Raw genomic sequence first — 17,282 nt, 5'->3', positions numbered from 1 at the left:
TACAGTGTGCTTCACATTTCCCAATAGCGGCCTTGTATTGCAGCCATGTAAGATGCTAACCTGCTTATTGGGGGTATTAGGGGTTCAGTGTCTTACCCAAGGACACTTCGACAACACGAACAAGCCGGGATTCGAACTGGATTCCCTTCATCCCAAGACGAGCGCGCTACCTCCTGAGCTACTGCCGCCCTGTGTAAAAAACTAAAATTGATTTTAAAAAGAAATTAAAGAATTAAAAAAATGAATGAATGGGTTAAACTTCTATAAATTCCGATTTGTGTGTGTTTTTATATTACTCATGGGTTTCAACCCGGGTCATGGCAGTGAGAACACTCTACCACTGGGCCACCAGTGGTGCAGATGACATAAGAAAGGGTAGTAGAACTGATCACATTTCCACACTTTTTACCTTGGTGGCAGAAATAATGATTTGCATAGTGCATTCTGATAGGTAAAAGAGTTTCTTCACTCCTCACCTGTGTGTCAATAATGTTGTGAAAGACATAGCTGAAAACAGAAAGTCTTACAACAAAATACTATACAAGTGTTCTTTTGCATATTAAACTGAGAGGCTATTTATCTTAAATGTATAAGGAACCCAACGTTTAAACACAAATAAAGACGGTCTTACTGTAGTCTCAATATTATGCGTCCTGTAGTTTAATGCGGCCTACATATTGAAAATATATGGCAAGACTATTTTTTTGAGGGCACACCTTATTATTTGGTACACCTTACAGTGAGGTAAATACAGTTTCTTTGTGGATTTGTTTCCGTAGTTATTTCGTTTGATGTTTGCATTCATTTTATGTTTTATACAATAACACGTATGCGTTAATTCTCATTTAAATTATTTTAACATTTTTTCATGATTTTATTTATTTAACGGTTAAAATGCAGTGAAATATTCTTACTTGCAATCCTTTTTTATAATAATCGTTTGTTTTTGTTTTTATGATAAAGTGTTTGGTCAAGGGAAAATATTGTGACCCTTGAAGTGCTTGTAATTAAGATAAGGTCACAACTTGATTTTTGATTGTGAATTCAAATCTCCACAACGATTGAGAAAATAATTCAAGATTAACAGCGATGCTTTCTCATCTTTTGCAGACAGTGAAACCTAAAAGCAACGTTTGAGGGACGTTAAATAGTTTCGGACTACACGGCAAGCCGCTTCACTCAGTCAAACTTGCCAAGAGGCTCCCTGTCTCATCCCAGAGATCCAGATGTAGTAACAGCTATTCCGTGTAGCCCGGGGCTCTGGATAGCGACATGATTTAGGTGTCATGGACAGGGTAATTCACATGCTGTCGCTTTGATGAACGGCATACGTGATGTAATGGGACCAGGCGTTCTCTGAACAGTTCACTCTGAGATTAAAATGAGAATGAACTGACTGCGGGAAGGGTGAAATATGGAGGAAATGGAATAGTGAAAGAGTGGGATTCATTGAGACAGCAAAGTGAGCAGTAAGAGGAGTCTTCCTCATTCGTTTACCCCACTTGACTCGAGCCTCTCCCATTTTGACTCATTTTCCACCCTTGAATAAAAAGGACTCCAGTCAGTTCAGTAAATCCAGCTTTGCAGCCTGGCGGTAACGAGTCCACGGGGCCCGGTCCTCGGTGGCTCTTTCATAGGCTCTGTCAGCCTGCTTAGTTAAGCGGTCAGGTAGGAGGAAAGCCCATCGATTTGAGCTAAATGGAGAGAAGGAGGGGGGTTCGCAGAAAGAGGGGCTATTATACACATGACCGTGCAACTTATCATCGAGGACTCTGCCCCTGACTTTGGCATGTGAACGATACGTGCCGCAAAGAGCAGCCTTGCAATCTGCTAAAATGCTATTCAGATCCATATAAATGGAAATTGGCCAACATAAGTGGATGCACTGATCGCAGTAGATGTGGGTTTGTTGGTACAGGTGAAGGACGCTAGAACAAACCAGGACGTTGAAACACACTCAGAAAGATATATACCAGCACCCAAGGGAGATTATTTTGTAAAAAGCAATCCGCCGCCGTATCACCTATCTTTTTGCACTTTCGATATTTTGCGGTCTTTCATCATGCATTGTGTTCTGCAGCAGACAACGCGCAGCAAATTCTATCACAAGGGCAGATTGCAAAAGATTGTGTGTGTGTGTGTGTGTGTGTGTGTGTGTGTGTGTGTGTGTGTGTGTGTGTGTGTGTGTGTGGGCAACTGTAATAGGCTGATGTATGCTGTCAGTCAAACAGTCAGGGGGGCAGACAAGTCAATGTGCCCACCCAAAACCAAGTGCAAAGTGTTTTAGCAGCTTGATGTATTGAAAAAAAAATCATCAATTAATTCAGACTCAGAAGAGAGTCAGAAGAGCGCAAAAAAAAGCTGATCACTATTAGGTGCTCTGTGGATTGCTTTAGGGGCCAGGAGTAGATTGAGGTGGAGTCAGGAGAGGGAACACTCAATAGCGGAGCTGCAAAAACTCTGTAGAGCAGGGATCAGGAACCTTTTTGACCCAAAGAGCGTCAAATATTTAGATTTGTTTTTTTAAAGAGACAAGCCATATATATTTTCAGACGAAATTCAAAAAAACCGCTAAAACCGCTCTCCAGACAATATAAAGTATTTTTTAGTGATTTACAGCCAAAACTGGGTCTGAAGTTAAAATAAAATGTCTCCTATTATTACTGGACAGCATGAAAGTCACTCTGCGTCAGTCGTAACAATATATGAAATATAAGTACATGATCCAATTTATCTCCGAGCCATATGTACTTATGAAAAGAGCCATATATGGCTCGTGAGTTATAGGTCCCTGACCCCTGCTGTAGAGCCTGTATTTCACGAACGCCAGATCCACTATCCATAAAACAGATGACATGGAGGTAAATATAACCGCTGACTCTTGTATTTTAATCAAGACTTAACTCAACTTGAGCAAGCCGGCCACTTTCTACATCCTACACAGAAAGGTGAAGCCCTCCATTTTGTTTTATTATTATATAATATCAATAAAGACAATTTATTCAAATTAAAATTCTGTGGTTTTCATTTTATTTGTAGATCTATAATTGCTTTTTTGTTATAGTCGTACATATCCAATGTTATTGATATCTAAAAAATAAATGTTTGTACTTTGCAGTTTTGGACTGTAGCGGGACTTTTTTGGGAACACAACCCCGCAAAAAACAAGGGATTAGTGTAGACATATCACATTTTACCTTGACACTGACTTACAGCTAAAAAAACAAATTACAGAAAATACTTTCTTTTTAAAATCTTAATAAATCTGTTCCAGCATGGCAGGATTGTTAAATTGAAAAGAGCCTTATGATAGGTTAACACTCAGCATGTGTGTGAAATCACATGCATTTGGAGCATGCCCATTCAGCTGTACGCCTGCAGTTTATTTGTGTCTTCTTCCGCATTAGCAGAAGGGGATGAATAAATTAGGCTAATTGTCCCTGTCCGCGTTTCAGCATTCAGACTGTATATCGCCACAGAAATATATCAATAAACTCCAATGTCTGGAGGGATGTTTATGCTTAAAACACTAGATGCAAGTGAACAATGCCTATAGGTTTGTATCTTTCCTTCGGTTTTGAGAGTGTTGAGTCAAAGACCATCCCAAATTTGACAAGCTGCAGTTACTCTTTGGGTCAGAGTTAGCTGTCATGATTAAAAAAGTGACAGCAGTGCCGTAGCTCCGCAATTGCACATAACGTGCACTGCGTGGGGCATCAAGTGCCCAGGAGGGCACCAAAAAGATCAAGGTCATGGGAAAAAAAAGTGTTGAAAGTGTTAATAATGTGCACTAATATGGTTAAACAATACAAAAGCAGCATAAACCAAATATCCCGAGAAAAGGGGTGAATCTGCTTTGTGCCCCAGTCTATCTCCAGTCTCACGGTGCCGCCCTCCCCTCTCAGTGGTATGTTCGATTATGCCTCATTCGAAATTTGGTGAACACCTGTGCAAACCACAAAGCATTTGTGCTTAGGGCACTCAAATGGCTAGCAACGGCCCTGAGTGACAGCCTCCACAATTCAGTTTGAAGTTTATAGTTGTAAGCTGTAATCGTAAGTCAGATTTATTTTCCTGAATCTGTTGTTTTATATTCTACTTATTTTCTACTAATTGCAATGAAAATGTGTCCAGATAAAGCTTTAGAATGTCTGACCTAACCAGTGCGACATTTAGCTTGAAAACATGAATGACCTTTTATCAGACAACATCACAAAACAACAACAATTATCCAAATGTCTCTTTTTCACCCCATCTTTTAATGTCAGGCCCAAGGCCGCTACAATGTCAAGTTCTTACATTAAGGGACAACACTGTTCTCGCCCTTCAGGGAAAAAATACAGTGTGGTCAGGCAGCTTTCTGCATCAATCAGTGTTTATAATTTGTGCAGTCCACGATCAGTACTGCGAAAGAATTCTGGCGGAAAATATGTTACCAGTCATCAGAACATTTGTTTTGGCTTCAGAATGTGCCGCCCTCCAATATGATATTGACCCCTAGCACTCTGGTAAAAACATGGCATTGGACTATTTTGAAGTATCTTAGTATGAATCGTATAGGAAATCTATGAAAGGAGAGAAAACATGCAGTATGAACACATTCAAACTAGAAACAGAAGGAGCTATGTGCTCTGATTAATTGGAACAAAATGTCAGTTGACAATCACAAACGTCTTATTGAGAGTGATGTAAAATCCTGGAGTTCAAGGTCCCCTTGTATTTAGAGATTCCGGTTTGATTACTGGTAATTGTAGTGCTGTTGAAAAAACTGAAAGTTAAAGCTTTAATGCTGTTTTAACTCTGGAGTTAAAGGATGCTTACATTTCTGGTGGACAATGTTTTGCAATTCTGGTCAGCAATATTTTTGAATTGATCAATCATTTCACAAATTTGGTCGTATACCATAATGTAAAACTGCATAGTAGCGCACACCCAAACTTTGAGTTATTTTCTAATTGCGCATAATGCATTTCAAATCCATCCACTGTGTTTTCCGGGATATAAGGCATACTCTGCACATGCATTTGGAGGTTTTAGCTGCGCTTTACAGTCAGGAGAATGCAGTAATTTGATCAGCTGGTCTTACATATTGTCATTACTTGACAAAATAAAGGCAACCTGATTTCCATGTATTCTGGCATCCTAAAGATAATGCACCTCCACAGACCCTGACAAAAATTGTACTACGTCTCCATAGCAACAGTCACTTTAATCCGTCCACTTGTGATGAGATTACCCAAGACATACGTCCATGACATGTCCAACAGGATGGGAGAGGTGAAAAGGGGGGTCTTGCAATGAAAAATACCACACAGTAGCTAATTCATCACACTTTTTTAAAGAATTATAGAATTTACTTTTATTGTCATTCTTTGTCACCATGCACACAGAACGAAATGTTGATACACCTGACCCGTACAGTTAAACAGTAGCGAGCCCATGCAGCCGCAGCCATTTTAGACCCAACTGCTGTGTTGGGTGACCAAACCCCCCAATTCCAACCCTTAATGCCAAGCGCCAAGCAGGGAGGCAATGAGTACCAATGTTGTAAGTCTTAGGTATGACTCGGCCGAGGCTTGAAACAGCAACTTCCCAGTCTCGGAGCGGGCGCCCTACCATCTAGGCTACCGAGCTGGCCCACACTTGAATGGTTGGTATCCTAAATTGAAATAAAAATAGATTTCAACTCTTGAATATCCATGATGGTCATAGCTATGGAAAGTAGTGATGACAATTCTAAAATAAAATGAATAAAAAATTATTCAAATACACAAATAATAATTGGGCACAAACTATTCCATTTTTATAATAAAAAGGACAATGCACTACTTAGGCCAATCAGATCCATTTTTTTCTCGAAAATCTGAACAGCAAAAGTAAGTTATAGGTCTGTTTTTGTACCCCATTTTTCCCCAAACCTTTTGAGTGTTGTTTTCATTTATCTTTATATTAACAACATTTTTATAATATGTTTCTTTTGGGACAAACCCTTTTAGGATAAGGGTACATGAGTACCGCGCGTAAATAAGGTTTTGAAAAGTAAGCAGAAAATATTTTGTTAAAAATCCCAATTACCCAAAAGGTATGGTCAAAATGAATAATCTCAGATAATGTGCCAATCAATTTTGGACGATTTAATTTTTTTGTATTCTTTTAATCTGGTACTTTTGTTTCCTGATCGTTAAGCACTGGGCTTCTACTGGCACCAATGACTTGAATTAAGGCAGGGTATCAGTTCGGTACATATACCTGGTTTCAGAACTCTCTCTTCCCCGACATTGCTTCTGTGATAGCAGTACAGAAAACAGTTGCAGCAAACTGTTGTAATATTTTATATTTTGAAGATTTACTAAATAGCCCTTATTAATTCAGCAAGTGTGTACAATCCATCAATGAACCCTCAGTCTGCTGCCTTTAAAACTGTATCTGTGTTTGCTAAGGCTTATGAAAGTTATTTTGATGGCATGAGGAAGGCAGATGGCAGGGACAGATTTGCCTTTCTCAAAAATTATCCATTCAACATCTTTACTACTGCTTAGATGATATGAGGTCAGAGAGGACACATAACGATTGTTGTCATTTAAGTCCTCTGCAGGGATTAACCATTGGACGTAGCATCTACAGAATAAGAAGGCGAGGCACAAGCAGCTTCGCCATGGCAATTACGAATTGCCGGAGGGACGGTGTTGTTCTAACGCGAGGAGACAAGCCGACACCGGTACATCCTCGCAGGGGGTCAAAGGTTAAGTTTCTCGGATGCCCGTTTCCCCAACGAAAAGTTTGCAGTTGCCAAGGCCTTATATCTGGAGGGATGCTTCTGACACTCCATCTGCTGCCATCTGTCCCCTCGCTGTCCCCATTCGAGTGCGGTGACAGAAGACGAGCCCCGAAACAGTAAGCAGGAGCACGACTAACTGTAATCCTGCTCTCCACGGTCCTGTTCCACAGCCAGTTTGGCTATTGTTGTATTGGGTGAAAGCTTTTACTGTCCAGCTGGCGTCCGTTTTTTTCTTGATAGACATCAAACTCTTTCTCTGTGTTTTTGAACGGGCAGCTGTTGTGGCTAAGATCTCTATTGCGCTTTAACCCCATTTAGACCACCACGACATCCCCTATTGGCATGTTAAGATCCACTTAAATGCAGACCAACAGTAGACTATACTCCAGGCAAGCCTCTGTCAGGCACATTACGAGCTTCAGGCTCAAATGCCAGAAATGTTGCGAGGACCATTGAACCTTGGGTAATTGCAAATCCCAAAAAAAGCCAGCGAAAAATGTGTCACCGCACTTTACACACAAACACACTTGCGCACTCGACTCTTTTCTTCACAGTGTGTGACAACATGAAACAGCATGCCTCACAGCACTTTCGTCTTCAAATACAGCACACGGGCTTGTCTTGATCTGAACCCGGAGCACGTCTCACACAAGTTATGCCACTGTGTCAAGACTCTCTTCAGTATGCAAGACATTAGGATTTTTTTTTTCATCTGTATCTCTGCATAACACTGTAGATCTTTCCTGAAGTGTTATTAGGGGAAGCGGCACGTCGAATGTAAAGTAACAAATGGCGCAGAACATCTGGTTAAAACTCATCGGAGAGAGCTGTACTGATTCGGACTGATGGTGTTTAAAATGCAACTGGAGCAGCATGCATTTTACAACACATTCAAGTATGAGTCAGTAAAAGTGCCATGCAACGCTTAATACTATATGACTGTAGAGCCCTGTACAAAGGGATCGTTTGAATCGGGTAGATCACTGTATTTTGTTTCTTTATCCTAAGTTTCATGCTGTATTGAAGTGTTGTTTACCTTATGAGTGCGCGATTGCGTGACAAGCTGTGCTCAGTGGACTACATTGTGGCCATATTTGCGACTCATCATCATTTGGCAAGCACTCACATCCTAAATAAGGCTCAGATTTGACATTTACTTGCTGAGAGACTTTAATGACTTTAGTATCATCAAGCCCTCCCCCAACGTTTGGAGGATTGTGCCCTCATGAATTAATGATAGAGAGTATGCATAGCCAAGACAAGCGCCTGTATTACACCCACGACTTTGCATTCATTTGAAAAACCCAGATAATTTCTTGTTTTTTTTTTCATCACGAAAAATAACGTCATGAAATCTAAGGTTGAAAATCTAGCGATTGAGAGAGTCTCGTGAGTGTCTTTTTTTTTCTCACATATTCTCTTTTACACTGTTGTTAAAAGATGTTCTTATGACCTAGAATTGAGTCAATGAAGGGCCTGGATAACTGTTAAATTACCTGAGGTTCTCAAGACCTTGAAGCACAAGTTACAAGGAAAAATTGTTTGTACGGATAAGAACACATGTTGCGGGTTCAGGCTCATATCAATAAAATTATAACTGCAAAAAATTACTGTCCGTGTCACTATCCTGTGGTATTGACACAATACAAACAATAGTGCGCAATTCTAGTCAAAACAACAAACTGATATACTATGCAATCTCTTTTGCAGGTGTCTAATATTAAAAAACAAATAAACTTATCAGGTAGTCAGAATCAGAATGGGTAAAGGTAGTAAAGAAAGATTTGGGGTATAGAGGATTGGAGGCCCGCGAATGGCTGGCAACCACTTCAGGTTGTCCCATGCCCACTGCCCAAAGTATACTGGGATGGGCTCCAGCACCCCCGTGACCCTACTGAGAATAAGCGGTGCAGATAATGGATGGATTGGAGGCACCATGGCAAGGAAATTTTCAATTTGTTTACTAAATGTTTGTGTTTTTTTGTGATTTCTCTCCTTTTTTGTACAATAAGAAAAAAATAGAATAAAAATGAGAAAAATTATCTATAAGTAGAACCCCTTCTAAGTTAATTTTGTCCAGTACAATGAGCAAATAAAAATGTAAAATGTCCAATCTAATTGTCAGACGTCACTTTAAAACAAACAATACTATCTCCAGAGCACATTGTTTGGCTAATTTATGTGTTTAAATTTTTGCTTTTTACTACAACACTGTACTTGTTTTTGTTGAAAAATAAGACAAACTTTATCATTTGTACATAATAAAATATGAGACAAGTATAACTAAAAGAGAACCCATAGTTTGGATGCGCGTTATACATGACGTCTTACGTTGCATTACTATATTTGGTGGGGCAGTAGCTCAGGAGGTAGAGCGCTCGTCTTGGGATCAAGGGATCCCAGCTCGAATCCCGGCTCGTCCGTGTTACATGTCGAAGTGTCCTTGGGTAAGACACTGAACCCATAATACCCCCAATAAGCATGTTAGCGCCTTACATGGCTGCAAGGCCGCTATTGGGAAATGTGGAGCACATTGTAAAGCGCTTTGGGAAGTCATTGACTTGAAAAGCGCTATATAAATGCAGATCATTTCATTTCATTTCATGATGATTGATCAGACGAAAAATATTGTTGAACGAAATCACAAAACGTTAAATGCAATAAGAATCGAACCCGGGTCGCGATGGGGAGAGCACCAAACACTAAACCATCAGTAATACGGATGACTTACGAAGAGGCATATGTTTGATTTCATTATCACACTATTGTTATTCACGGTACCGGAAACAATTGTTAGAGAATGGAAAGAAAAGTAAGTCATTCTGAAAGATATAAATAAATGCAAAAATTATGACAAGGGAAATGACTTTTTGGCACATCTAGTGATGAATCAGACTTTTTAGGACATTAAATAAATACATTGTAAATTCCATCTTGGTGTTGTTATTCAGGAAAAGATTTAGACAGGGTTCTAACAGATGCATGAAATCCTTAAAAATGCTTGAATTTTAATGTTCTGTTTTCAAAGTCTTAAAAGTGCAGGAAAGTGAATTGCATGGTAATGCTTGAAATTGTTGCCATGTTTCTCAACAAGTCTGCCTAAAAAAGACGCACATACTACTCTCACTTGGCTTTTCTTTGCCATTGCCATTTCTTCCTCCCGCATGATTAACTGCAGCTGGCATTAGTTTGTACGGCATTGTACAAAAGACAGGTGCAAGGATTACGTATAAATCATGGAAATTGTTTTTTGGGCCATTAAAAAAATTAAGGTAGCGTTTCCTTGAGGTAAATTGTAATGGGAAGAATTTCCCTGCAACTGAAAATGTAAGCTACATTTTCACCCACCACATTTAATGGGAGAGATTGTTTTAAAAAACAAATGTTTTCACAATTTACTCAAGACCTTAAAATCATATATCTTGATAAATGCACACACAAGATTAAAATTGGCACATAGCAGATATACTTGTGATTCTGCACAATACTTCACAACAGATTTCTTTTTTCAAAGGTACTGAGGCAAGTTACAATTTTCATTTGGAAGTCCTTAAAAAGTGCTTGGATTTGGTCATGAAAAAGGTGTACGAACCCTGATGAGATGAAATTGGACAAATTCCTGCAGCTCAACAGACAAGGTATCATAGCACACTGGTGTACTGTAGCACACTGGTTAAGAAACCCTGCCTCCTCCCATCTCAATCTTACCTCCACCAAGGAAGGCCCTGTTTAGTGAAAGTTAGTTCAACTTCAAAAAGAGCTTACGAAAGGCAGTAAATACAGTTTTTGCTTCATTATTTCCTCACTCGCCGCTAATTTATGATTCACTCTGCATTTCCTGTTCCATAAATATTTATGCCATAGCTGCCAACTCATGCACCCATGTCCTCCCCTCCCTTCTTTGTCTTCCCGCCTCAGGTCCTGACCGAACTGAGGCTGGGCTTATTAAGCGTTTCCGTGGAGACGGCGTTCGCTACAAGGCCAAGTTGATCGGGATTGATGAGGTGACGGCGGCGCGCGGGGACAAACTGTGCCAGGATTCCATGATGAAGCTCAAGGTGCAGACTTCAGTGTGTGTTAGTCTGTTTGTGAGAGAGAAAAATTGAACTCTTTATGTCTGTGTCTCTCAGATTTGGACAAAATATGTGTGAGCACATCTGAATTGTCTATTCAATAAGCAACAAATACTGTCTCCTTGCTCACGCTTTGTCGATTCACTTTAACATTAAAGCAGTGGTCGCAACTACCGAGCCGTGGATAGATACCGGGTCCACGGGTCGATTGGTACTAGGATTCACAGAAAGAAAAATAATGCCTTTATTTTCGAATATACTGAATGTAATCTTGTATACACGCATTTATTTTTCAGCCCAAAAGAAAACCAACGTTTAGATGCGCGCAACACTGAGGTTTTACAATACTATATCACCATAATTGAGCAATGATTGATCAATCGACTAATATCGCTGACCTTATTTGCTTAGCATTGGATGGAGCAGGAATAAAACCTGGATCATGGCAGTGAGAGTGCACAATCCTACCCACAAGCTCACTAGGATTGTGCATGTTAAATCAAAAAGTGTTTTATTTCATCATTCTGCTATTTCTCCAATACATTAAGTTATATTACCATGTAAAGATGCATTGTGGGAAAGCATTTAGCTTATGCATTGTTGTGGTATCGTGAGTAAAAATAGTGGGATGATGGGATAAAATCTAATATATTTTTCCATCTCAATTAGATCCCCATTAGTCTAGGGTTGGCATAGTGGATTTAAGCTTTTTGATATTACCATATTATGATGACTAATGTTATTATGATGCCATGCAAAGAGAATATAGTCAGACATGAAACCACACGAAAGGTAAGTAACCACTGCACTAAAGAACTAAAAAGACAAAAGGCAGTTTTGAGTATGATGTCTTGGTATTAGGGAACTATGAGATTTTCCAGAAGGAGCACAGCTACCAGACCTCCATTTTTTAAATTAACTAAAGTAAAAACAATAGCGATTAAAATAATGCTTATCTTACTAATTATACTAATCTTGTTCTCTGAGTTTGATTTTATTTTTTTGGATATTCCTGTTGATTGGAGTAGTGCATGTGTGGTGCCATTGTAGAAGGGCGAAGGTGATAAGTATGAATGTAGCAATTCGAGAGGTATCAGTTTGTTGTCTGTGGTAAGCTGTATGGAAGAGTCTTGATTAAGAGAATGAGAGGCTGAGGTGGTGATGGAGGAGCAGAGTGGTTTCAGGAAAGGAAGAGGATGTACGGATCAGGTGTTTGCAGTACGTCAGGTGTGTGAGAAATATTTAGCAAAAGGTAAGGATGTTTATATGGCTTTCATGGACTTGGAAAAGGCGTATGACAGAGTTGATATAGAGGCACTGTGGCAGGTGATGGTAATGTATGGAGTGGGGGGAAATTTGTTGGAAGCATTGAAGAGTTTTTATGTGAACAGTAGAGCATGTGTAAGAGTGGGGAATGAGACAAGTGAGTGGTTCCCTGTGTTGACTGGTGTGAGACAGGGGTGTGTGATGTCACCATGGCTGTTTAATGTGTACATGGATGGTGTGGTGAGAGAGGTGAATGCTACAGTATCTGGCAGAGGTGTAGAGATGATGGATAACAGTGGAACAGAGTGGCAAGTAAGTCAGTGGTTGTTGGCAGATGACACAGCGCTTGTGGCTGATTCTGAGTAAACATTGAGAAGGTTGGTAACGGAGTTTGGAGGAGTGTGTGATAGGCGTAAGTTATGTGTGAATGTTGGAAAGAGTAAGGTGATGAAGTGTTCACGTGATGGAGTGGGCATGACGTTAGAAATCAGGTTGCATGGACAGGTGCTGGAAGAAGTTGAAAGCTTCAGGTACTTGGGTTGTGATGTGGCTGCAGTTGGTGGAATGGAGTGTGAGGTATTGCACAGAGTGAATCAAGAAAGCAAGGTTTTGGGTGCTCTGAGGAGAGTGATGAGCAAAAGAGTATGAGCATGGATGTTAAGAGGGGACTGTATGAAAATGTGATTGTGCCGACTGTGTTGAATGGTGCAGAGACTTGGAGCCTGAATGCAGATTTGATAAAGAAATGACATGTTTTTGAGATGAAGTGTTTGAGGAGTATGTTAGGAGTGACAAGTTTGGATGGATTGACAAATGAAATTGTGAGCGTGTGGATAAGAGAGTACTCGGTTGGTTTGGAGTCTGGACACATGGAGAGGATGGATGAGGAGTGAATGTTGAAGAGGATCTACAGTGTAGAAGTAGATGGAAGGAGATCAAGAGGATGGCCGCGATTGACATGGATGGATGGTGTTATGAGTGCACTGCAGGTAAGAGGTCTAAATATAGTGGAAGCTAGAGCTCTTGTTGGTGATAGGAATGAGTGGAGGGATTGTTGTAAACAGATAGTCAGATGTTTTGACGTGTTCTAAGGGATGGGCAGGGCACCTGTATGATGCGGCAGGGGTAAACCAGTGAAAGCTGTCGGGCCCTTCTCTTGAACATAAGAGTGTGTTGTCTCACCTTGACGTGAGTGACATGACCGCCTTCTTGTGTCCTGTTTCATCTGGAGGGACGAAAGCATGACCAACCTGGGTGCCGAGGTGCTTAGCTTGTTTGGGCATTTGGGTTGGCCATGGTCCAAAAATGTTTGTGTCTATTTATTGCTACGTTTTCCCTTTTTTATTTTCTTTATTTTTGTGTATATTTTTGTCTTGCTGTCGGTCACCCCTCTCGAGGGATCTTACCAGGGGAGATAGATATAATGTTTAAAAATTCTGAAATAATTTGAGATAGTTATTTAAAATGTAATATTCTTTGGTGCATTTAAAAGTTTTTTACTGAGGCATCATATTGTTTGTTGCGAGCCCATAGCAAATGAGCGTAATTCGGTCGTCTTCCAGTGTCAACTGTTCAAGTAAACACATAAAGCCAAAGGACAGCAATCAAACGCTAGAAATTAGCATCTATTTCAGGAGTTGTTGATCTTTTACAGATCACATACAGACCCTGTCAAAAGACCATATTTGATAAAGGAAAGAATTCACCTCAATCTGTGAAAATTACTTTAACTCATTTCGATCACAGCTTTCATTTGTTTTTTTTGTACAGTTCCTGAAAAAGGCAAAACAGTGAAAGGAATGCTAGTAGTTGTTTTAACCTGCAAGCAAATTTACATACATGTTATTTTTTACAAATTGTATTTCTCACTTTCCTTATAAGTGATATTTCAGAATGAGTCAGGGGTCCCGGTCAAATAGTTTTCTTCGATGGAATTTGTCTGCACGAGGCAGGTGTTGAAGGGGTGAAAGGGAACCTCAATGGCCAATCCCAGCACTGCATGCAATCAACTCCAGGGTGATTTTTGGAATTCCCAAATTAAGTGTTTCCTTTGCAGAATAATTGTTCTTGAAAAGATGAAAACTTCTTCATACCTAAATTTAATTTAAGAAACTTTTGGCAACCTGGCTTTGACAAACCAGCATTAATATCTGTATCACTCTAGCAGTGAGCCACCAACAGTCAGTGGAAGTCAATACGGACCTACCTTTATCTAAGTTGGGGATTGTGAAAGGGGACAAGGTCACAATTGAGTTGCATCTCACTACCGTGAGACCTAATCTACCAAATAGAAAAGGCGATGCTTGATTGACAAGATTTATCGACCCCCTCACTGGTCTGTTGCTTGTGCTAGCCCACGCAAATGTTCTGTGGAAGCTGATTTTGTGCATTTTGTGATAAGGACTGCCTGTTATTCATAACAAATCACCACAAAAATAGATTTTAGCCAGTATTTCAGATTGTCATTAGGCTCAAAGGCTTTCTAAAACCTTTAATTTGATATTCCATTGTAGCGCAGTGGTTACCACATTCAACCAATGCACGAAAGGTCTTCGGTTCAAGACCAGGTGGAAAAATATGTTGCCCGGAGAGGGATGGGCGTCACCAGGCCTACAACACTAATGATTAAGGGATCCAATTAAAAATAAAGGAGTGAGGCTCAGAGTTTCCTCTCGACGGACATTTTAATCAGACTCTTTCAGAAAAATCCCTAGACTATATACTTCATATTGCCTGTGAGATCTTTGCTGGGACGTCCTTAAAGTGGGGCACAACAAGTACACTTGATGATTCAGCAATCCAACAGGTATTCTTGCCAGATACCTAAGATGTCATGAGTGAATGAGCTTTTTATTTAATCTTTATGGAAATATCCGCAATCCCTATAAATACAAATGATTTAGTATTGGTGTTTCGGTCACTGGAAAGACCAAACTGTGGGTAATTGTGGAAAGGTATCACCACTGCAGGCAGCAGGGCAGCGCAAAGGTTAGCGCGTGTGCGGCACAGTTCTGAGGTCATGATATCGAACCATCCTGTGTGGCGTTTGCATATTCTCCCAGTGCTTGCAAGGGTTTCCCCTGGGCACTCCGGTTTCCTCGCAAATTCCAAAAACATGCATGTTAATTGGCCGGTCCAAACTGTCCCTAGGTTTGAATGAGCAAGTGAGTTGTCCGTCTCTGTGTTCCCTGCGACTGGCTGGCAACCAGTTCATGGTGTCCCCTTCCCACTGGCCGAAGATGGCTTGGGATGGGCTCCAGCACCCCCGGGACCCTACTACGGATAAGCGGTGCAGAAAATGGATGGATATCGCCACTGCTCGTTTCTCAGTACAACAGCCCAATACAGATCCACATCATTAGAACTTTTCATCTACCTGTAAACAAGACCAAACGTCACTTGAACTCACATCATCCCCATGCTTTTGAGAGTACTTTAATTTTTTTCTGGCCTAAGCCCATGATCTCACATTTCAGTATGCTGTTTTTGTTTTTGCTGTAATATTGCAGATCAACCAAGATAAACTGTGTAAACATTATTTTTTCAAACCTGGACGGTTACCTAGGCTCTAACCAGCAAGATGTTTTTTTTATTTTAACCACCTTGGCAACTTTGCCCCCCAGACATACAAAAGCATACCCAAACTCTGAATCCCCAGACTCAGTTTCCTCATTTCATAAAGCATGTCGCTGGATTTGAGGCTTTCATAATATTCCCCTGATGACCAACTACATTTCGAATTGAGGTCAGCCCTACCATAAACCATGTTTGATGGTGCACCGCTTTGCACTTTTGAGTCAACAGACTATAAATATAAACTGTCTCTTTGCCTTTCTTTCTCACTGTCCAGATGATAGGAACCAGATTGACATGCATGTCAAATAAAAGTTGAGCTATAAAGTTTGGAGGTGAAGTAAGACTGATTAAAAGCGAGGTTCACACTTGTTAATGTCACTGTGGTTTTGTCAGACATTCTGCAGGTCTTTTGTTCTCCTCCCCTTTATTCACTGCCAACCTTTGTTCATTGAACGACACATCAAGCACACTGGTCACGTCAAAAGGAACATAGTCAAAATGTTAGGGGTTTTTTTTCGTCTAACTGCTCCCCCTGAGAAAAAAAAACTGTCTTCAAAGGCTCTCTCGGTTGTTCAGTCAGCTAGACTGAACTTTAGCAAATCTTCACTTATTCTTGTCAGCTAGTATTCAAGTGTGTAACACCAAAGTGCAGTACAACTCCTTAAACTATTAAGGACTAAAACCTCTGGCGAGAGCTCAGGTCTTTGGAAAGCTTCTCAAAAATCGGTAATTTTTCTGGAAATTGTACAATATTGCCGAACGTAATTGATCCCAGCCCTTAAAGGACATAGAAACATACTCCTTCTCAAAATTCATGGCTAACACTTTTGGAATTCCTAAATATCGACGTTTATTAGTTTTGTAATCAAGTCAGATTGTCTATTTTCATGTTTTAACATTGTGACACGAGTGGTAAATGTTTGTCCTCCTTGCCAAATTGAAGCCTTCAATATTTGACACGCCCATCCTAAAATACATAGATTAAAGAACATATGTGAAGCCCGGAAGAGGGAAAACACATTCCACTGGCTGCTCAAGGTCATCTGAAATATTTTAAGGTGGAAATATTTGTCTGATCATATCTAACGTCATCAACGTCAACCCATCCACCAAATTTTCAATTCAGCCTTGTGTCCCCCAAGAATAAATCACATGCTCTTCTCACCTTTCTCCTTATCATCTCCTGCAGGGCATGGCTTCCACAGCACGTTCCAAAGGGGAGCACAAACAAAGGGTATTTTTGACTGTATCCTTTGGAGGGATCAAGATTTACTGTGAAAGATCTGGGGTGAGTACCAAGTAAGCGACTGTCAGCAAATTTATATTTCCCCATCCAAGACCAGGAGGTCTCATCCAGATGCTGCAATAAAACATCTGCTGTATAGGACATCCAAAGGGCAGATGTTTGCACACTCGATTTTAGAATGTCTGCCAAGTTTACCATCTTGTTAACTTGGCAGAAAATAACATACTGCCAGACAGAGGAGAGATAATTCACAAGGGTATTTTGATTATTATCGTCACCAGTTGCTGCAAATGGCAAGCTTTCCCGTAGAATATAAATTCCAGCTTGTGAATGATCGTTGCTG

The 17,282-nt window shown here is 40.3% G+C and overlaps 1 protein-coding gene across 8 annotated transcripts in view; it reads left to right on the top strand.

Annotated features, from left to right (window-relative positions):
- Positions 1-17,282, top strand: part of dab1b (DAB adaptor protein 1b) — a 74,263-nt gene that overhangs the window by 33,531 nt on the left and 23,450 nt on the right. For 5 of the 8 annotated variants that reach the window (XM_088334933.1, XM_088334932.1, XM_088334930.1 and 2 more), the window contains exons 3-4: positions 10,697-10,836; positions 16,883-16,981. In XM_088334933.1, coding sequence (XP_088191059.1) covers positions 10,697-10,836; positions 16,883-16,981 — 239 coding nt within the window. Of the gene's footprint in view, positions 1-3,964; positions 4,056-6,664; positions 6,895-10,356; positions 10,417-10,696; positions 10,837-16,882; positions 16,982-17,282 lie in introns of those variants that run through there. The other 3 variants (XM_088334934.1, XM_088334935.1, XM_088334931.1) reach the window with 3 other exon arrangements.

The sequence above is a fragment of the Urocampus carinirostris genome, chromosome 1, assembly GCF_059441175.1.
Source record: "Urocampus carinirostris isolate Australia breed hairy pipefish chromosome 1, RoL_Ucar_1.0, whole genome shotgun sequence".
In the NCBI taxonomy this organism is placed as follows: domain Eukaryota; kingdom Metazoa; phylum Chordata; class Actinopteri; order Syngnathiformes; family Syngnathidae; genus Urocampus; species Urocampus carinirostris.
The sequence above is the reverse complement of the archived record's forward strand: the minus strand, read 5'-3'. Positions and strand labels throughout refer to the sequence as shown.